Source organism: Humulus lupulus, chromosome 8 (genome assembly GCF_963169125.1).
Source record: "Humulus lupulus chromosome 8, drHumLupu1.1, whole genome shotgun sequence".
Lineage (NCBI taxonomy): Eukaryota > Viridiplantae > Streptophyta > Magnoliopsida > Rosales > Cannabaceae > Humulus > Humulus lupulus.
This window is the reverse complement of record NC_084800.1, coordinates 89,077,291-89,100,212: the sequence shown is the minus strand read 5'-3', so window position 1 is coordinate 89,100,212 and position 22,922 is coordinate 89,077,291. Positions and strand designations below refer to the sequence as shown.

The window sequence follows — 22,922 nt, the reverse complement described above, 5'->3', positions numbered from 1 at the left end:
AGCCTACCTCGATTAGTAGACATAAGACTTAAATGGTTTTATCACATACCATGTTAATGAGTTAATGACCATTAATATTGTAGTCCTATATGATATACGTTTTTATAGTCATATGTTTTATAGTATATGTATATGATATGGTCTTATGTTTATGATTTATGATATATGTTGTTAGTAGATTTTCCTTGCTGGGCATTAGGCTGATTCTTTTCTTTTTAGCTTGATGTAGGAAAAGGAACATGGAAGGTGGGAAATATTTATGGCAGCTTGGCATGTGTGTTTAGGATGAATGGATTGATGAAAGATCGAGGATGACGTTGTTTTTAAGTCTTTTGATTTATGTTTATGTATTTCCACACTTAGTTTTTAACAATTGATTTAAGTTTATGTTTTATGTTTTTATGTATTAAACAATTGGTACCCATACCGTATTTTATATTTCATACTTTACTTTGTATTTGGCACAATATTTTGGGTTTTAAATAAAGTTATGTTATTTCTTATATATGTATTCAAATTAGTAGTTATGTTTAGTAGTTTTTAATGGTCCGAAGTCTAGAATTAGTTGGGGCATTACAGTTGGTATCAGAGAAACAGTTCGTATGCATGAAGTTCTCCTTGATACACACGTACAAGCTCCAAATCTAAACGCCAATGTAAGTGTTTATGTTTATTATGCTTATGTTTACATTTATAGCTAACGATTTAGCCATTATGTTTTCAGTTAAGAAAGGATGGAGTCTTGACCTATCAGAATATCCAAGCCATTAAGGCATTGAAAAGGATTAGAGAGCCAAGGAATACAATATGAGTGTTAGAAAGAATCACTCAGAGATTAATCTTATTCCACAAGGAGATAGTTCATCTTTAGACTACTAAGCAAATTATGATGAGAGCTATGGAGCAATATGTCCTAGTAATTAGGCTTTTTAACGATTTTCCTTCTGTAATTTCCACATTAAAAGAAATATGGGAGACTATAGATGATGATGATGATTCACCAGTAGCCATGAGATATTATTTTCTCATACTTAGGTTCACTTCTAAGTTGGAATTTCAATTCACTAATGAAAAAAAGCATAGAATCTTTATGAATCTTCCCCGAGGTAATTTTGAGGCTCAAGATAATGATGATTATGAAGAAATATATGATGACATGTTAGATGAAGGGTCAGACATAGAGGATCCTGATTTTTAGATTTACCCTAGTTATGTTATGTTAAGTTTAGTTTATTTATTTACATTTATGATTGTACTTAGTGAAAACCTTTTTCCAAAAAAAAAAACATTATTGTTATTTTTGAAAGACATGTATGAGTTTGATTCTTTTTTTTTACAATCATAATAAATAATAAATTCAATAAATAATGACCCAGTTCGGTGAGGGTGGATACAAATCAATGGACCGGGTTCTACATTGAGAGTTTAGGGGGCCATAGTAGTGGGAACGATTTTACTGATCCCAACCCTCCCTCAATATGGTTAACTTTGGAACAATGACAAATTTCAAGCCTGAGAATTAAGTCATATAGGATGATTAGAAATAGACTTAGAAATAAAGATGGATAATATTCTAAGTATAGAAACACACCCTAATTATAAAGAAGGCTTATATAATTTTTCATAAGAAATCATAACTAATAGGTTCGAGTTATGTTTGCTTAGACTAAGTTTTGCCTTAGAGCCTATTAGGGTAAGTTCTAATATGTTTTTCTCGACTGTTAGAACTTTGCTGAAGATGTCACTCAGAAGGTCTGCACGCACAGCCGATAATGCCTCCAGCGCTACCAACGAGACTAATCAATCCCCTCCAGTTCGAAGAAGGGGAACGTGTGCTACCAATACTGTTGCTAACAGAAGTGCACCACCTCCGGTTGACAACACCGCTGAAATTGTCCGACTACGACAACAAGTGGAAAAATTGATGCAGCAACAATGACAACAGACTCAGTTGCAGCCTTAGCCTCAGCCAGTGGCTCAAGCACCCCAACAAGTAGGTCTTTATGGGGGATGGCCAATTTTGAACTATGCCCCTTACCCAGCTCAGTACATAGAGCCAATCTATGAGCGGTTTTGTAAGCAAGACGCTCCAAACTTTGAAGGGACAGTCGACCCCTTCGAGGCAAAAGAATGGCTCAGGAATGTAGAGCCGATCCTAGCACACATGAATCTCGACAACGCAGACCGCATATCCTGTGTTACGTCTCTTGTAAAGAAGGATGCTAGAATATGGTGGGATTTAGTACATCAGACTCACGACGTCACCACCATGACATGGACTAGATTTTTGGAGCTCTTTCACAAGAAGTACTACAGCTCGGCAATCATCACTACAAGGGTAGAAGAGTTCACCAGTTTGAAGCAGGCCAACTTGACGGTAGCAGAGTATGCTCGACAGTTCGATTAACTAGCCAAGTTTGCACCAGAGTTGGTCCCAACTGACTTTTTGAGGGTCACTAAGTTCGTTAGAGGACGTAGACCAAAGATCGAGCTAGGAGTCAAGCTAGAAAATCTTGGAACCACTACTTATGTCGATGCTCTAAAAACTGCTATAGAGGTGGAAAGGCTTTGGGAAAATGTTAGTAAGGAGGAGGCCAGCAAGCCTGAACCTAAGCAGCATAATCAACCTCAGAATGGTCGGAACCATAGCAACAATCATCAGCATAGCAACAATAATGGTCAGAATAGAAGGCATCCTGATAATAAGCAATCTGACAATGACAAAAGAGCACAAACAAATAATGGAGGCAATACGTTGGGTTATGTAGAATACCCACAGTGCTCCAAATACCAAAAGAAACATCCTGGTGAGTGTCGTGGAAACACCAAGGGGTGTTATAATTGTGGCCAGGAAGGTCATCGGAAGAAAGAATGTCCACAGCTCAACCAAGAAGAAAAAAGAGACAATAAGATGGTTCCAGCCAGAGTCTTTGCCTTGACCCAGGGAGAAGCCAAAGCTAGTAACAAAGTGGTCACAGGTCAGATTCCTATCCTTGATAATATATGTTCAGTATTATTTGATTTGGGAGAAACTCACTCGTATATCTCGTTAGGAATAATAGAGAAATTAGACAAACCTTGTGAAATATTTAGAACTAGGTTTTTGACAGAATTGACTTCAGGAGAAGTAGTCCTATCATCACGAATAGTACGATGTGTATCGATCAAAATCGACGACGTAGAACTAGAAGGAGACCTGACAGAGCTAGAGATCAAGGACTTCGACATAATATTGGGCATGGATTGGCTAGCAAGGCATGGCACAACCATCGACTGTAGATGTAAGAAAGTGATGTTCAAAACTCCTGACGGTCAGAAACTATGTTTTATGGGAAAGGTTTTAGGACTACGGACACCGCTTATTTCATCTCTCAAAGCTCAGAGGATGATTGAGAAAGGATGTCATGCATTCTTAGCCATCATCGCGGATGTGGTAAAGGAGACACCACTAAAGGTTGGAGACGTCCGCATTATAAAGGAATTCCCAGAAGTATTTCCTAACGACTTGCCAGGGTTGCCGCCAACTCAGGAAATTGACTTCACAGTTGAAATAGTACCGGGAACCGAGCCTATCTCTAAGACACCATACCAGATGGCACCTACCAAACTCAAGGAGTTGAAGACACAGTTGTAAGAACTCTTAGACTTGGGTTTCTTTAGACCAAGCCATTTGCCATGGGGAGCACCAGTTCTATTTGTGAAGAAGAAGGATGGAAGCATGCGAATGTGTATAGATTACCGAGAGTTGAATAAAGTGACAATTAAGAATAAGTACCCGCTACCCCAGATCAACGACTTATTTGATCAACTCCGAGGAGCGAATGTATTTTCAAAGATCGATCTACGGTCCGAGTATCACCAGCTCAAGGTATGGGAAGAGGATATTCCTAAGACAACTTTTAGAACTCGACATGGACATTACAAGTTTTTTGTTATGTCTTTTGGTCTTACCAACACTCCAGCCACATTTATGGATTTAATGAATCAGGTCTTCAAGGATTACTTGGACAAATTCATCGTAGTATTCATTGACGATATTTTGGTGTACTCCAAGGACAAAGTCGAGAACGAGGAACATCTAATAATGACCATGCTGCGAATAAAGGAACATCAACTTTACGCCAAGTTCAAGAAGTGTGAATTTTGGCTATCGCAAGTAGCATTCCTCGGCCATATAGTATCCAAGGACAGAGTTGCAGTAGACCCAGCTAAGGTAGAGGCTGTGAATGATTGGCCAAGACCTAAGAATGTGTCAGAGGTTAGAAGTTTTCTCGGGCTAGCAGGCTATTATCGGAGGTTTGTAGAGGGCTTTTCTAAGATAGCCACTCCGCTTACCAACCTGACCTAGAAACAAAAAAGGTTCAACTGGACAGATAGATATAAAGAGAGCTTCCAGTTACTCAAGGATAAGGTATGCTCAGCACCAGTACTTTGTGTACTAACACTGAATGACAAGTTTGTAGTATATTGTGACGCGTCGAAGTAAGGTTTGGGTTGTGTGCTGATGCATAATGACAAAGTAATAGCCTACACCTCAAGGCAGTTGAAGGAATATGAGCAACGCTATCCAACGCATGATATGGAGTTGGCACCGGTGGTCTTTGCATTGAAAATCTGGCATCACTATCTTTATGGAGAACGGTGTGAGATTTATATGGACCACAAGAGCTTAAAGTATTTCTTCACACAGAAGGAGCTTAACATGAGGAAGCGCAGGTGGTTAGAACTAGTAAAGGATTATGACTTTGAAATCCTATACCACCCAGGAAAAGAAAACGCAGTTGCTGATGCGCTAAGTAGGAAGAGTTATGGGAATCTAGCAGCAATATCCAAAATAGAAAAGCCGCTTCAGCAATAGTTGATCAATGTCGGAATAGAAGTAGTCATTGGTAAACTGGCTAACTTGTCCATCTAGTCAAGTTTGTTAGAAGATATACGAATTGGGCAAGGGCATGATGACACGTTAGTATTTCACATAGCTGCAGTCAAAGAAGGCAAGGCCACAGATTTCTCTTTATCAGGACAGGGGTTCTTGAGATATAAAGGTCGGGTATACGTGCCGAATGACTATGGAATTAAGATGAAGAATTGAGAAGAGGCACACAATACTCCATACTTAGTTCACCTAGGGTCGACCAAGATGAATCACGACCTTGAGGCATTGTATTGGTGGCCAGGAATGAAGAAAGATGTAGCAGAATATGTGTCTAAATGCTTAGTATGCCTATAAGTGAAAGCAAAACATCAGCGACCTGCAGGCTTATTGCAACCGCTTAGTATTTTGAAATGGAAGTGGGAAGACATAGCCATGGACTTCGTGACAGGACTACCATGAACAAATAAGCAGCACGACTCGGCTTGGGTAGTAGTAGATAGACTAACCAAGTCAGTGCACTTCCTGCTTGTCAAGACTACGTACACAACTAACCAGTACACATACATTTATTTTCAGGAAATAGTACGACTGCATGGAATCCCTAAGACCATAGTATCCGATAGAGGATTAGTGTTTAGATCGATATTTTGGGGAAGCTTGCAACAAGCCATGGGTGCCAAGTTAAGTCTTGGTACGACATTTTATCATCAGACCGACGGTCAGTCCGAGCGTACCATACAGATTTTAGAAGATATGTTACGAGCTTGTGTACTAGACTTCGGAGGATCATGGAGTAAGTATTTGCCACTTATAGAATTCTCCTACAAAAATAGCTACTTGTCAACAATCGGTATGGCACCCTATGAGTTACTTTTTGGAAGGAGGTATCGATCGCCATTACATTGGGACGAGGTAGGAGAAAGGAAACTTCTTGGACCTGAAGCTGCTAGAGAGGCTTAGGATGCAGTGGCGCTAATTAGAAATCATATGCTCGCTGCTTAGAGCTGACAGAAAAGTTATACGGATGCCAGGCAGCGTGATGTGCAATTCAAAGCCAGAGATCAAGTCTTCTTAAAAATATCTCCTATGAAGGGAGTGAAGCGGTTTGGGAATAAAGGCAAGCTTAGTCCTCGGTTTATAGGTCCTTTCGAGATATTGGACAAGGTGGGAACAGATGCATATAGATTAGCCCTACCGCCAGCTCTAGCAGATAGCCACAATGTGTTTCACATCTCGATGCTACGTAGATATGTGTTAGACCCATCTCACATCCTCAAGTACGATACAATAGCACTCCATAAAGACTTGAGTTACGAGGAACGACTGGTTAGCATCCTATATAGAGGGATGAAGGAATTACAGTCTAAGAGTATTCCAATAGTCAAGGTCCTATAGAGTAATAGTTCTGCACAGGAGGCAACGTGGGAGTTGGAGGGAGACATGTTAGCACGGTATCCAGAATTGTTTGGTAAGAAAATTTTGGGGACGAAATTCTTTTAAGTAGGGGAGAATTGTAGTGTCTCGGAATTTTTACTTAGCTAGATAGTAGTAGTAGTAGCTAGTATTAGTTTGTAGTATGTTAGTGGATTTTGGTTCAAGCCGGGACTTAGTTGGAAACTCATAGCAACAGTTATGGATTTTATAAGTTTAACCTATAGTTTAGAAATATTAATTATAACATAAGGTTTGATTACTATTATTGGTCCTAGAAATATTATTTAATTATAACCTAAGGTTTAGATAGAATTATTAAGAATGTGACACTTGTCATAATCATGTTTATTAAGGATTTAAGTATTATTGATGAATAGATTAATTAAAAGAAAGATCTAGAAGCTCTAGAACCTTCCAGCAGCTGTTGGGATCGCATTTTGACTCGGTCAAAGCTGTTTAATCAATTCAAAATGTGTTAAAAGAGTGCAAATACGTGTTTGATATATCAATGTATGCCGATATATCGCAGCTATAGGAGCTGATATATCGCCTACAGGAGATACGGAAAACACGTTGACTTCACACGAACGAACGAACGGGGCTTGGGATATAGGTCTAGGCGATATATCGTCCAGGGTAGGCGATATATCGCCCCTAGAAGTGAATTTTTGGAATCTTGAGGTTTTTTAAATTTAAAAATAGCCCTAACCACTTGGACCTGCCCTTGAATGATTTTGACTGAGTTCTGGGCATCTGTTGAACGAAAATTCAAATCTTTTTCATTTTATATTCATTTATTTATTCAAATTAAAAGGGGTTAGTTTCACTCCTTGAACTCTATAAATAGGACCTAGTACTCAGCCATTTCACTAATCATTCAAGCATTGTTCAGAGCCTCCAAGCTGCTAAGTTTAGTATAGAGAGAAACACTTGGGTTTCGGGATAAAATATTTTCCAACCTAAGCTTTTCTAAACACTTGGGAAGTAAGATATAGAGTTATTTCGGTATCGAGGTATAGATCAAGTCATAGTTCATTCAAGGTATTCCTCTCCGTAAGTTCAGTTCTTCATAGTTCTTTATTCCATTTTCTTTCAGATCCTCACTCTTGTTTATGATTCTTGGTTAGGTGTTTAAGTTTCTTGAAACTTAAGGTTCTTTTCGGTAAGTTTCTACTTGGATGGTTTAGTTCTCTTTTTTCATATCTTTTCTTTAGAAGCTCACGATTCTTACTGTTAATTTTAGGAGTGTTCCAAAATCCCGTTCTTGTCTCCATATCCCGGTTTTTGGTAAGGAAAATAAGTTAGATTATATGTTTATGTTATGATATGTTTTATGCTATGATATGTATAAATATGTTTTGTAGTCACTTGGGGCTTATAGTTGCTTAGATAGCAAACCCCAAGAATTTTTATCATTATCATGGTTTATAGTTATGATGTACCCTACCTCGATTAGGAGATAGAGGACCTAGATGGGTTATCATATACTATAGTTGTGATCTAACCTACCTCGATTAGTAGATAGAGGACCTAGATGGTTTTATCACATACCATGTTAATGAGTTAATGACTATTAATATTGTAGTCCTATATGATATACAGTTTTATAGTCATATGTTTTATAGTATATGTATATGATATGTTTTTATGTTTATGATTTATGATATATGTTGTTAGTAGATTTTCCTTGTTGGGCATTAGGCTCATTCCTTTCTTTTTAGCTTGATGCAAGAAAATGAACATGGAAGGTGGGAAAGATTTAAGGCAGCTTGGCATGTGTGTTGAGGATGAATGGACTGATGGAAGATCGAGGATGATGTTATTTTTAAGTCTTTTGATTTATGTTTTTATGTATTTCTGCCCTTAGTTTTTAACAATTGATTTAAGTTTATGTTTTATGTTTTTATGTATTAAATAATGGGTACCCATACCGTATTTTATAGTTCATACTTTACTTTGTATTTGGCACAATATTTTGGGTTTTAAATAAAGTTGTGTTATTTCTTATATATGTATTCAAATTAGTAGTTATGTTTAGTAGTTTTTAATGGTCCGAAGTCGAAAATTAGTCGGGGCATTACATCCAATTCAATCAAATCTACAGATAGCTCCCTACTATCTACCTCTACTGGTAGTGATCTGAACTATCTTCTTGAGACTACCAATTCCCCAGTAGGCAGCAAGGTCCCAAACCCCAATGCACACAAATCACAAGGTCTACAAAGTCTGTCAATCACCCTATTGTATACAAAAGAATGTGTTGCACCAGAATCAATCATTACAGTATAAGAGGAGCTAGCGTTAGAAATCTGACTTGTCACTACTGAGGAACTAGCTTCAGCCTCTGATTGCATTAAGGTGAAAACTCAAGATGGAGTCAGGTGGTCACCTCTCTTTGATTCCTCCTTCTATCGTGAGCAATCCTTCTTGAGATGTCCGACCACCCCACACAGAAAACGTGCCTTGGATCAGCATTCTCCCAAATGGCGCCTCATGCACCTGGCACACTCTAGATAACTCCTCCAAACCTCATTGCTGCCCTGGTAGCCACCATGAGTACCTCAAAATATTCTATCAGAACTAGGGGAACTTGATAAATGTCCAGCCTTCCTTTTTTGGTGTCTATGGCCTTCGCCCCTACCAGATCTAGTAGATGGAGGTACCACCCTCCAAGCATTGCACTTGGCGGCGCCCTCCCTCTAAATCTTGTCCTCAGCACCCTTAGCAGTAAGGGCCTTCTCTACTTCCTGAGCATAAGTAGTGAATCCAGGTACAGAGGTAATCCTGACGTCCCAGGCTATCATGGCGTTCAGCCCCTGAACAAACCGTTCTCTCCTAGCCGCATTGGTTGGCACCAAGTCAGAGGCAAACTTGGCCAACCTATCAAACTATAAGGAAAATTCTTCACAGTCATATTGCTCTGAACCAACCTGGTAAACTCGTCAACATTCGCAGTTCTAACTATGCCATTGTAGTATTTCTCATTGAAAAATTCCTTGAACTCCTCCTAACCCATCGTGACTACATCTCAAGTGGCATCTTCCCGCAACATATAAGTGGCGCAAGCCACTCTATCATTACCTACCACCCTCGTGAAGTCAAGGATGGAGGTGATCATTCTCATCCTCTGCTTGGCCCTAATTGGATCTGGGCCTCCCTCAAAGGTTGGAGGGTGTTGTTTCCTGAACCTCTCATACAATGCTTTCCATCTGTTCTCAACCTCTGGTACCATAACTAGTGGCGTAGGCGGGGCAATGTTCCATGGAAAAACCTACTGTCTCAACTGTCTAATCTCTTTTTCCTGCCTCAGAAGTCTTGCTTGCATTTCTGCAAACATTTGCTGCCAGTCTGAGGAGCAAGTGGAGGGTTCTGACCTTGATAATCATCTATAGCCTCGACATCATCGCCGACTAGTCACATTGATTTCCATGGAGGCATAACTCCCCAAGTATATTGCAATCAATGACTCAGCTTATCAGGCAATGATAACGGTGTCCAGAAACCATCCCACAATCCAAAACTGAACAATTAAGCATACACATGCAATAATAATGCTAATAAGCATTTACACATTTTCCACACATAGCAGTAATGCTAATAAGCATGTCTTTTCATATTCACATAGCAGTCAAGGGCTAGGCCCTATCAGTATATTTCAAGCTTCCTATTCTAGCATTCACATAAGGCATACATATTTCATCTAGACAATTAAACACATATTCAGTGCATTAGTTACTAAACAGTGAGTCGAGCTTCTCTCTAGTAGCAAGCGTACATATTTAGCCCGTCTTCAGTAACCATAAGACTTGCAGCTCTGATACCAAGTTGTAATGCCTTACTAATCCAGGACCGTTACACTGTGTGTTTGAAAAATTGCTTAACTCGTTAACTGAGTCATTTTGACACAAAAAGTGTGATTAAGTTTAAATATGGTTTAGTTACTAAGAATTTTGGTCAATGGAATTTCGACTTCGCATTTAAAAGATTTGAATATACACAAGGGATCCCAAAGGTTTTAAATAAAAATACAATTATATCAAATGTTAGAAAAATAGTCGACCTAAGCGGCAAAGCTGGATTAACATCTTAAGTTCCTCAAAATATATCTCAACCGTGATAGTTGAGCAAACTAAGTATGTACATGCTGCCTCTAGAGCTCTGCAACTCATGGCTGGTCCAATTTCCCCTCGCCTCTACTGTTGGTATTAAAAGAGAAAATCAAAGATACACAATGGGGAATGGGGCCTCTTTTAATAGTTATTAATACCAGCCAAGATCACACACACACACACACACACACACACACACACACACACACACATATATATATTAAATCACATACAATTTGATTAGAGATTACATCTCGTAGCCTATCAAGTGTCCTTGAATCTTTTTGTATAAAATCAACCATCTTTCTATCCATGTTCTGAAAGCTCACATCTTGATCTTCCATACCAATCCTCAAACACACATGGATGTGTGTGGGCACGTAGGGTTCAAAAGGTTGATTTATGACTCTCTAGATGTACTCAACACATAAGATCTAGAGAGGTTTGATAGAGAGAAAATGAATTGAATAGTTTTCAGGTTTAGGAAACTATTGCTTCTCTCTCAGAGAGAGAGTCTGACAATCTATGAAAACAATAATCTTGAAAAGTATCCATTCTTTTCAGGTTTATAAATAAAATTAACTAATTTAATTAATTTTTATTTTATTAAAATAAAAATGATCAGTTACAACCTTATTTAATTATTTAAGTTAAATCATATTTAAAGATAATAATTAAATAAATAAAATTATTTGAAATTCAAATATCAGGGATAGGAAATCCCTGTGTATGTCGCCACACTCAGTGAGTATGTCGACCACACCATTAGGGTTACTCGTAATTTTCTCATTTGTTTATTTAATTAATATTTAAGACTATATTTATCCCAAAATAAATATCCGTTAATTCAAAATTAACTTTATCTTAAAATATTAGTTTTAAATAAATAAATATCTTATTCTAAATAAGATAATTATTAATCTCTTTTTATACATTAATCCAATCAAGATTAATATTTATTATAACCTATAGTTTTTCAAAATAAAAACTATATACTTAAATAATTAATTAATTCATAATTAATCAATTGCCTATAATTTTCACATAATTATTTTGTTGCCCTGGAAAATTAATTCCTTTGCAATTAAGTCCTTATCTCTACAAATATTTCTTTTGACATCCATACCCTTGACAGTGTAGGACAGAGGTGATCTGGGGACCATTGACCCATAATAGGAAGCTCCAATAAACCAGATTATTAATTAAACTCTTTAACCCAATAATCTTATTTATTAATTCCATGATTACTCCACTATAAATATGGACTTGCCCTCTGAGTATTTATAGAATTATATTTACAGAATTTTCTGTTGTAGTCCATTGATATAATCAATAAATGTAGTTATGTCCTCCATTCATTGGTTCGTTAATTACAGCTGGTTAAGATTACCGTTTTACCCTTCTAATTACCTCTGGATCCTTAAGTACCATTAATTTACTAGCGAATAATTAATCTATAATTAAATTATACATTTGAGCTCAATACCTATTCAGTCCCAGAATTAACCCTTAAGAGAATCAATATTCGATCCATTAGGAAAATATGGATTCCATTATTGTAATTCATGTTCCCAACCATTCATGATATTGAATCTCCAAAGCAAAATTCATTAGCCTCGTTATACTAAGAAACCTTAACGATTGAATGAAAATATCCAATAAACACAAACAAGAGTTCACGAACACTCAAGATTTAGACTGATCTACAAATGATCATCTATTATGATAAGAATCAAATCTTTATGTCAAATGACAAGTTTACAAAATAATTAGTTCTTATTGGTCCTGTCATATATAATCTCTAATATATACAACACATTTACGAAGATGTCTATCCACATTAGTAATCTGAATCTAGATCACTTGCATTCCGTTATGCTTAGTAAACCGCAGTAGTAACCATTCATTAAAGATTTCATACTTTAATATGTTACTAACTATTTTATTCATTATATATGATCTTAATTATCTTGTACTAATACAAGATCATATTCTCATGAATGAATAAGGAATTTTCTTGATATTATCATATAATTAATTCAAACAATAATTATAATTTTCAAATATAATAAAATTGTTCTTTTATTTAATTCAATAAAATGTTTTTACATGCTTTTAGGGAATTAATCCTAATACTTTCCTGCACCACAAAGCACTTATGAGCCGAGGCCCAGCAAGAAAATCCAACTAGATATCACAGGTGTTTAAATAAGCATTAACATACATAATTCACCAATCATAAACAGATTCAAAGTTACTTTTCAACAAGCATAACGACCTATGCTAAATAGGTGCATACCGCACCCCCATAGTGCCCCCATCCTGAAGACCTACATTCCACATGTTTATTGCCAATTACAACTCCTTAGCCGATCAATCACAAACTGTTACAAACAGTAACAAACAATAGATGCAACCTATGCAGTTATAGAGTAAAACATTCAACTCTAAACAGATTCAAGGCACAATTATAGCGATGTTCCATAGTTAGGGCCAATGCCCTAGTCTCGGTGCAAATGCCAGTTTTTTTTTACCTCAAGTCATGTGTAGATAGCGGAACAACCCCGAGTGCGATCCCTTCTCCGAGTCTTGCAGAAACCCTCTGAATTTGAAACCCCATGAGCTTGGTGATGTTCTTGGCAGTTCAATAATTCCCTTACAAACTCGAATCTCCTTTGAAACTCTCAATTTCACCACAATTTCTCAATCTTGCCTGTAGTGTGTTTACCATTAACATGAGTTCTAGAGAAGAAACAAAGAGAAGTGAAGAGTGTAGAATGTGAAGTGGTAGGTTGTAGCTGACTTAGTCTAATCCTTTGGTCAAATGACTATTATACCCTCATTTATGAACTTTTCTTCAAAGTACACCAAGGGCAAATTTATCATTTAGCTTGAATTCCCACAAAACCTTAAATTACACCTTAAATTCCAAATTTAATTCACTAATCTCTCAAACAACAATATTTTTCCCGAAAATATATTGTTAACCAATAATTTCTAAAATGTGTGAAATTACTAAAATACCTCTTGACCCACCCCGAGCCGGGTATAAATTTCCGTTGTGAATTTTTCGCTAATTTGTTTGACAAGGTTGAATATCCACATAATAATGTGGTCTAAAGTATATAGCATATAAAATTACAATTATACCCTCAGCGGGTCAAAATTACAAAAATGCTCATTCTTAACAAAAGTGGGCCTTTAATCACATTCAATACACATAATAGTGCATACTCAATCATATAAGCATATAAATTACATAAATTGATTTATTAGCACATAATCACCCCACGTGTCCTCCCCACACGCTAATCTGTATAGTTAATTCTATTAGAAGTTTCAGGATGCTACACTTACATTGTCAAAGGGGAATGCATTTGTGGGGAAGGGATATGCTTGTGATGACATGTTCAAACTTTGTACCTCTATTGATAATATGAACAATAAAGCTTCTTATTCTTGTTATATGCTTGACTCAAATTCTATTACTTTGTGGCATGTTAAACTTGCACATATAGGATTTAGCATAATTAAAAGAGCAATTAAATATGTATTGATTGATTGTGATAATGATGAGCATGATAAATGTGAACGATGTGTTAAATCTAAAAAGGTAAAGAAACATTTTCCTAGTGTTGAAAGGAATTCTAAATTGCTAGATTTGATACATAGTGATTTATGTGAACTAAATGGAATGTTGACTAGAGGAGGAAGTAGATACTTTATTACTTTCATAGATGATTGCTCTAGGTTCACATATGTATATTTGCTTAAGAATAAAGATGAAACATTTAATGTGTTTAAAGCATATAGAGCAAAAGTTAAAAATCAATTAGAAAGGAAAATACAAGTGCTAAGAAGTGATAGGGGTGGTGAATATTTTTCAAATGATTTCAACTTGTTTTGTGAAGAATATGGAATAATACATGAATGTATCGCCCCTTATAATCCACAAAAAAATGGTATAGTGAAAATGAAAAATATAACCTTTTTTGAGATGTTTAATGCTATGCTATTACATTCAAATTTGAGTTTTAATTTGTGGGGTGAAGCCTTGCTATCCACATGTCATATTTTGAATCGTATTCCTATGAAGAAAAACAATATATCTCCATATAAGGTATGGAAAGTGTTGACGGTGAGAACTCGTCAACGATGTTAGGTTGGAAAACTCAAATGTCGATAAGAAAATGATGAACTTATAAAGAATATAGAATAAACTCGAAGAAGAAAAGTCTTGAACAACAATGGAGAAAATGCTCGTCTATTGCTCAATAGCCTCAGTATACTATCAATTTTACAACTCCTTTGCCTGAGGGGTGACGATCTATTTATAATGGAGCTCTAATGACTCCTGATACATAGGGGTCCCAGGGGACAAGATTGTACATAGATACACTATCAGGGTAGTGGCACAGGTCGTAGTGGTGCAAAAGGTTATGGTGTCGACTCGGGTGCAGGGTCAGAGGTATGCAAGTAGTGCTTCATTCTTCATACTAATTCGTACAACCACCACTTGTTTGATACGGATGTCAAAGTCACGCCTTTGTCCTCCTCAGGGTCGTACTTCCTATACCCATATACGTACCTTATACATGATGGTTGTTATCATATTTCCAAGATATGCCTTTGCTCCAAGCTTCCATACATTCGACTAAGTGTTGGAGAACATGTGGATTCTTCATTAAGGTAGAATGGGTTTCCTTTATGCATCCTCCACGTTGAGGCATTTTTTGGAAATAGGCCTCGTATAGCGAGGTGCCTCTCATCATGTGAGCCTTGTGCCTTTGAAATGTGATACGAGGTTGGAGGTCTTCTCCCTAGGTGGTTCGTAAGGCGAGTAAGGCACATGGCCTTGCCTACATCTAGCATAGTGAGGTGGAAAGCCCGAGAGACACGCTTAGTGCATAGGCTTGCAAGCGTCTCACAAAGCGAGGCCAAGGTTGCTTAAGGCACCCTTAGTGAACGTCTCGCCTCATGCGCGGAGGAGGCCTAGCGAGGCCCTTATTCTTACATGCGACATGTGTCCGCGGGGACATACGTCGTGTCTTGGTGTGTTAAGCCTCGCATAGCGAGGCCCTTGTGCCTTTGGGACTTCAGCGCGTGCGGAGGAAGTTTAGTGAGGCTCTTAGCTCCTTAGTGGCTTACATGCGGGTGCCTCGCACCTGGCCTCGCATAGCAAGGCCCTTAGTCGTGGGCGCCTTGTGCACCCAACCTCATATGGCGAGGCCCTTGGGGGTCGCGAGGCCGAACTTTGTAGTTTGGCGTGGGATGCTTTAAGGGATAATTTCTCTTATTTATACTTGCCCCCTATTCTATAAGTATACTTTTAAGTGTTCTTATAGTCTCCTTCATATGTTCCTCGTGTGATATGTATGCATTCGTGCTTCACTTTACTTTAAGAGGCATTGACGGTGACGGGTGTCGTAAACTGTATCAAATTGATCAATTTTTTATATTTCACCACTATTTCAGTATAGTGATAAAGTACAAGTCGAACCCACAAGGACTATCATTCAAAGAATTAGAAAGAGATTTTTCTTATCTAAAATAAAATCACAAAACAAAACTTGCAAGATTGAATTTAACAAATATAAAAAGTAGTTAAGAACTAATTTACTACCACTAAACATTCATACCATTAATTAACAAAATATAATGATTCATTCCATCATAAATTAATAACTGTAGCTAACACAAAAACAGTAATTATCCCAATCTCTCACATGCAAATTAATCCAAGGTAAGCGCTATTGATTAACCTTTCTACTAAATAATCTAAGGAAAAGCACATAAGGTTCAACCTAGTAAAAGCATTAAAATTGATAGAGATAGATTGTTCCAGATAACAAGTAACAAGCGTAACTCATTCAACCTAGGTCACATGTTTCATCATAATTAAAAATTATTTTGACATGATTAATAATTGTAAAGTTACCACAAACATTTACAAACCTAGTCTACTAGGTGAATAGTAATTTTAAAATGACAATCAATTATAACACTATTCTATTCAGCGGTCGTCCTAACAAGATACAAATAATAATCATAAACAATTATAGCAGAAACATATGAAAAATTTAATGAATCGGAATGAAATAAATCGAACTACTAATAATTAATGATAATCATGTCTAGGGCATTGAAATAGTCCTTAACCTAAAAAGAGAACTACTCCATAATCAAATGCATATTCATATACATAAATATTCAATGAAAATAGAGAAGTATTGGGAAGAAAGAAAGAATATAGACTATGACATATATTTTCTCCTCCTATGCTTCTCTAGACTCCAAAAATGGCAACCCAAAGTTATTCTAAATTTTAATCCTAATCCCTTTTATATCCCCTTAAAAATTAAATTTAAGAATCAAAATTTACAAAAAAAAAATTCTATCGCAGGCCGCGACCAGGGATTCTTGGTGGCCGCGACCACGGGACCAATCTAGGCAAAAATATGGGCGCTGGCCGCGACTAGGAGTTTATGGTGGCCGCGACCACTAGTGTGACTCCCAGGCCACGAGCAGGATTAAGGCTGGCCGCGACCAGTGCCCAATTTTTACTCGCGTGTTTTTTCTTCATAATATCCAACTTTAAGCTCGAACCTTGGTTTTAGAGAATTTAATCCAGAGTATGGTTTGAAATTTGTACAAATAAGCGAGTTAATAGACGAGCTCACATTTATAGCTCTAATTGATGACAGTTGAGTCCATATTTACAATTCTGGTTGACAATAAACAAGCTCGTAAAATAAAATAAGAGTGAGATTTTTTTTGGGTCCCACATTGATTATTAATAAAACTTCTCAAATATTTATAGCCTATATAGAATGATACCATTTCACATTTTAACAATCCAAAAAATTAAAATAGTAATTAATAATATGGAGCACTACTATATGTGTATTTTTCATGATACACTGATATGGGATATCAGCTCAAACGGTAAATTTTCTATCTCATTAATTCACTTATAAATTATGTTATTTTGTTTATATAATTTCTTGTTGTTTTAATTATATATCTTCATTGATTTACTTGAAAATCATAATTTATAATATAATATACATCAGATTGTCTAGAAAGTTTGTTTGTAGATGATTAAATAAACTTTTCATTTATTTTTATTGTCACCACATGCATTGAATGAATGAAATAGTCATACAATAAACCAAAAATATAATCTCTATAGAAAACAACAGCAATATGATCAAGGCTCTCTCTTGCTTTTAGTTATATATATATTTATAGCAAGTATATATAATTTTGATGAGGAGCCATATATTTATATATTGATATATGAATATATTTGTGCCAGTGCCACCCATTCTAAGATGCATGTTCGAGAGCCTGGCACCACAACCTTTGTTAAAACTGGCCAACAACACATGGCCGAGGTTGCTCTGGGAGGCCAACAACTGGCTCGCTCTAGTCATCAGAGCATTCCCAATGGCAAACAAGGCATGCATGCGAGTAACCATACAATATCAGACGTCCGTTACCGTTAGATTTCAAGGTAAGTCATCTCCCTGCTTACATGTAGGTATAACATAACTCAAGTAACCTACGCCGGTTAACTTTAACTCGACACCACAGTCAACTTCAGCCAGTTTAAAAGCACCCCTTTCTTTCGATTGCCATACTAACAAAGATCGAAGCCACTCTTCTTTTTCACTTATCTGATGATGTCAGTAAAAAAATATATTTATATTTATGTATATACACCTCTATGCTGATATATATTCAACTCAGTTGCGATGAAGAGATTAAAGCTGAAATTTTTGCTTAATTATGTTGTATAGATCACCCCAAAATAAATACATCGGTCTAATAAATATATGTGCATTATTTCTTACATTGTCATCAGCTCTTCTGAATTTTGCATCATAAATGCAGTTATATAACATTATCTATATTAATTGCTGAACATGTTGAAAGGTGTCAATCCCAGTTGTGTTTACGACTTCTCCGACCACCATTTCTCTGGCATCGCCGCCGCCGCCGAGTACAACGACCGCGTCGACGATGCAATATACGGCTCCGACGAGTTCCGAATGTATGCTTACAAGATCAAACGCTGCCCGAGGATGAGGAGCCACGATTGGACGGAGTGTCCGTACGCCCACCGCGGCGAGAAGGCGCAGCGGCGGGACCCGCGGAAGTTCAATTACTCAGCTATCGTCTGTCCGGCGTTCCGAAACGGCGCCAGCTGTAGCAAGGGAGACACTTGCGAATTCGCGCACGGCGTCTTCGAGTACTGGCTCCACCCGGCCAGATACCGGACCCGCGCCTGCAATTCCGGCCAGCTTTGCCAGCGAAAGGTGTGTTTCTTCGCCCACTCACCCGAGCAGCTCCGCCCGGAGACCAAGTCTAAACGCCATAGCCATTACGCGTACCGACCGACCGCGGTGGCCCGCGAGCCGGTGGAAGTGGTGTTGAATGGCTGTGGTGATCATGTAATCAAGGCAGGGAGGACTGCTGAGAATATTAACATGAATGGTGCAGATGGTGCCACTTCATCACCATATTTTGCGAAGAATAATGATAATTATATTGATGATCATGGTGATTACGGTCATGATGATTATAATGATTCTTTTCAGAAATTTGCTGATTTCTTGAAGAGTTTGAGGGCACTGAAGATAAGAGATATGGGTGGAGATGGTGGAGGAAGGATTATGAGTTCCGGGTTGGATGTTTCGGAATCGGATTTGCCCCATGTTGAATGGATTTCAAAGTTGGTGCAATAAATGTAGTGCGTGAGAGAAATTTATTTAATAATGGGGAGAAGATTTTATTAAAGTGCTTACTTGTAAACAAGTATGCATATGCTTTTAAGGTTTTCTACCGTTTCTCCTTTCCTTTTAATGTAAAGGTGTTGATGTACTCTCACTATTTCAGTTATATATATTTTCAGTTGCGCTTTTATTGATCACTTATTTATATAATCATATATTTTATAGTGGTAGTAGTTTTTTACATCAAGATTATATTTAAATTTTAATTTCGGTATCTTAATTATTAAGAATTTTCAAAAAAATTATAGAAATTTGTTTATATATGTACCAAAAATATTAAAATTATCGTTATTAAAAACACTACCCAAAATTTTTAGTTCAAATATATAAAAAAAAAAATGAAATGATTCAGGTTCGGAGGCATAATAATACTAGTATAGCTAGTTGAGAACTGAGAAATGTTAGTAATTATTAATTGTATCATTGAAAGAAAAAACAAAAGAACAGAGAGAAGAAACGGAAAATATATGTATAAAAAAATGGGTGCAGGTGCAACCAGAAAGAAGAGCAGAAAAGAGGGTACTGCATCAGACCAGTTACTCATTTTGATTCCTCCTGTTCTCTATCAACTGCTAAAAGCTTTCTCGTCACGTTGCCAAGTGTTTGCCGCTTTGGGAACTATTCAGACAGTCGATATATATATAAATATGCCAACCTCTCTCTTTCTTTCTTTCGTTAATTAATCACTGAAGTCACCTCTCAACTCCTCATATTATTCATTCACTTGAATTGAAAGAAAACAACGCCTCCTATATTATTATTATTATTAGGATTGTTTTGATCTATTCCTAGAATTGGAACTACATTTTTAAAAATTAATTTTTATACCTTCTATTTTGTAAAAGCTATAATTGGAATTCTAAAACTGATTTTAGTATATTTTTAATATGAATAAAATATTTTTATTCATTATATGCATGTTCATCGTTGATATCACGTTATATATATTTTTTTAAATTCACAATATTATTAGCGATGATATTTTTTATATACTGTGTCACCGCAAATAAATTCAAAATACATAGAAAAAGATATGGGAATTTCTCGACAAAAAATTTTCAATTGATTATTCGCCGCTAATAGTCACCACGTGTCGCCGTTAATAGTCCCCACGTGTTTTAAAAAAACATCAACGACGACTATTAGTGGCAATATGTAGAGTCCAAGAACTTTACTTAGCTAATTATTTAGTAGTATTATAGCATGTTTAGTATTATCTTTGTAACTGTGGATTTTTGGTTCAGACCGGAAATTATTTGGTCACTCATAATGGCAGTTGTAGATTTTCTAAGTTTAACCATAGTTTAAGAATATTAAGTTTAACCTAAGGTTGATTAATATGACTGATATTAAGGATTATATTTATTGTACTATAAGGTTTAGATATCAACCAATAGGATTTTAAGCACATGTTATGAATGGTGATTAAGGATTAAGTATTTTTGAGGATTTAATTTAATAAGGAGTAAAGTTTGAATGTTATAGGGTCAGTCATCAACTTTGAATACGTTGAGGGCTTAGTCAAGGCTGTTTACTCCATTCAAACTTAGCTAAAAATGTGTAATTTCGTGTTTAAATATTCAGCTTGTGCCGATATATCGCAGCTATAGGGGGAGATATATCGCAGCACGTAGATACGGAAAACACGAATCGATGCACGGTCGCCTCGGGAACAATGGTCCAGGCGATATATCGCCTCCTCCAGCATATGTTTAAACGTTTTTGAATTCTTTTCCTTTCATCCATTCAAACTCCTTCATAAGTCCAACATCTTTTGAACGAGTCTTCAGCCTCTGCTGAACGATTATTCAAATTATTTTCACCTAAAAAGCCATTATTTTTATTCAAGTAAAATCAAGATACTTTCATTCCCAAACTCTATAAATAGGACCTAGTACCCAGCCATTATTCACATTTTGCTCTAAGTTCAGAAGCTGCTAGTGTTAAGTGAGTGTGAGAGTGTAAACACCTGGCTTGGGAAAATCATAAGCTTATCAAACACTTTGGGAAGTGAGGTTCTATAGTATTTCGGTTGTGGTTAGATTGGTCTTGCAAGTCTTTGAGGTAAACCCGAAACTCTATTTCATTTGTTACATGTTATTTTCTTTCTCAAAGCCTTCTACTTAGTCCCCTAACCTCATTCTTATTTTGGTTAGGGAATCCAAGTTCTTAAACACATAAGTTGTGGTAAGCATATTTCTCAATGGTTTAGTCTTCCTATTCATTTTCATTTCTTCTTCTTCATAAGACTCACTCTTTCTCGTATGGTTTTAGGAGTGTTCCAAAAGTCCCAACTCAGTCCATCATATCCCGGTAACTTTGGTAAGGAAAATAGGATAGAATCTATATGTGTATTGCTTATGTGTTATGTTATGAAATATGATATGTTATGAATATGTTATGAATGTGTATGTTTGTAGGCTTGGGCTTATGCCCTATTTGACTAACAAGACCCCAAAAAGATCATGGGCATATGCCTACTTAGCTAGTAGGACCCCACAAATCTCATGGGCATAAGCTTGTTTAGTCTATGAGACCCCAAGTAATAATGGCCATTATAATAAGTGTATGTATTAAGTGTTATGATATGTCTTTACGTTTATTATGAAATTTATGTGTATGACTATGTGTTAGATTTTCCTTGCTGGGCATTAGGCTCATTCCTTTTTGTTTTATGTGCAGGAAAATAGCTTTAGAGGCGGTAAGATTCGTGACGCTTAGAGGATGTGTATCGATGGTGAATGGAGTCAAGGGGCCGAGCGTTATTCGATTCGAGGATGTAGTCTCATTTTATCTTTTATGGTTTTATATGTATTTTCCGCATTTCTTATGTAATTCTTTTCATTTAAATCATGTTTTGTTTTTAAAGACAATGGGATCCCATATCCTTCTTAGTATTTATTTGTAAGTAACTCTTATTTTACAAGTTACTCAATAAAATTATGGTATTTTCGTAAAAATGTAAGTTTATGTATAGTTTCGTTAATGGTCCAAAAAGTCTAGATTAGTGGGTCATTACAGTTGGTATCAGAAAAAACGGTTCCTTCGCATGAAGTTCTCCTCGATACACACGCTCAAAGCTCCGAATCTGACCGCCAAGTAAGTATTTAAGTTACAAGTTACTTTGCCTATGTGTATAGCTAACACCTTTAGTGTTTATGTTTTCAGTTAAGAATGAACGGAGCTTTAACCTACCAAGATATCCGAGCCATTAAGGCCTTAAAAAGAATAAGGGAGCCAAGAAACACCGTAGGAGCCCTAGAAAGGATCACTCGAAGGTTGCTTTTGTTTCACCAAGAGATAGGTGGCCGTCAAGAGGCTAAGCAAATAATGCTAAGATCAACAGAACAATATGTACTAGTGATTAGGCTATTTAAAGATTTCCATCCTATAATAGCAGCTTTAGAAGAAATATGGGAAGAGATGCATGAGGAGGATGAATTACCATTAGCAATGAGATACTATTTCCTCTTAGTTAGGTTCACCGCAAAATTTGAGTTTCAATTCACAAATGAGCAAAAACATAGGATTCTCACCAACCTTCCTAGAGGACGTTTCGATGCACATGACAATGATGATTATGAACAAATAGATGATGATATGCTAGATGACGGATCGGATGTAGAAGATCCCGATTTTTAGATTAGTAGTTTTTATTTGTTTTATTTACTTTTTATGTTATGATTGTAAATAAGTGAAAAAAAA

General features: G+C 36.5%; 1 protein-coding gene across 1 annotated transcript; it reads left to right on the top strand.

The window, feature by feature from the left end:
* Positions 1 to 18,286: 18,286 nt before the first annotated feature.
* LOC133795788 (zinc finger CCCH domain-containing protein 54) lies at positions 18,287 to 19,169 on the top strand. Its single transcript, XM_062233249.1, has one exon. It carries the CDS (start codon positions 18,348 to 18,350, stop codon positions 19,167 to 19,169), a length of 822 nt encoding a protein of 273 aa, XP_062089233.1. The 5' UTR covers positions 18,287 to 18,347.
* Positions 19,170 to 22,922: the final 3,753 nt, after the last annotated feature.

Bases quoted from the DNA above. Each gene is read 5' to 3' on its own strand.
- LOC133795788 (XM_062233249.1), top strand. From the start codon at position 18,348: ATGTTGAAAGGTGTCAATCCCAGTTGTGTTTACGACTTCTCCGACCAC.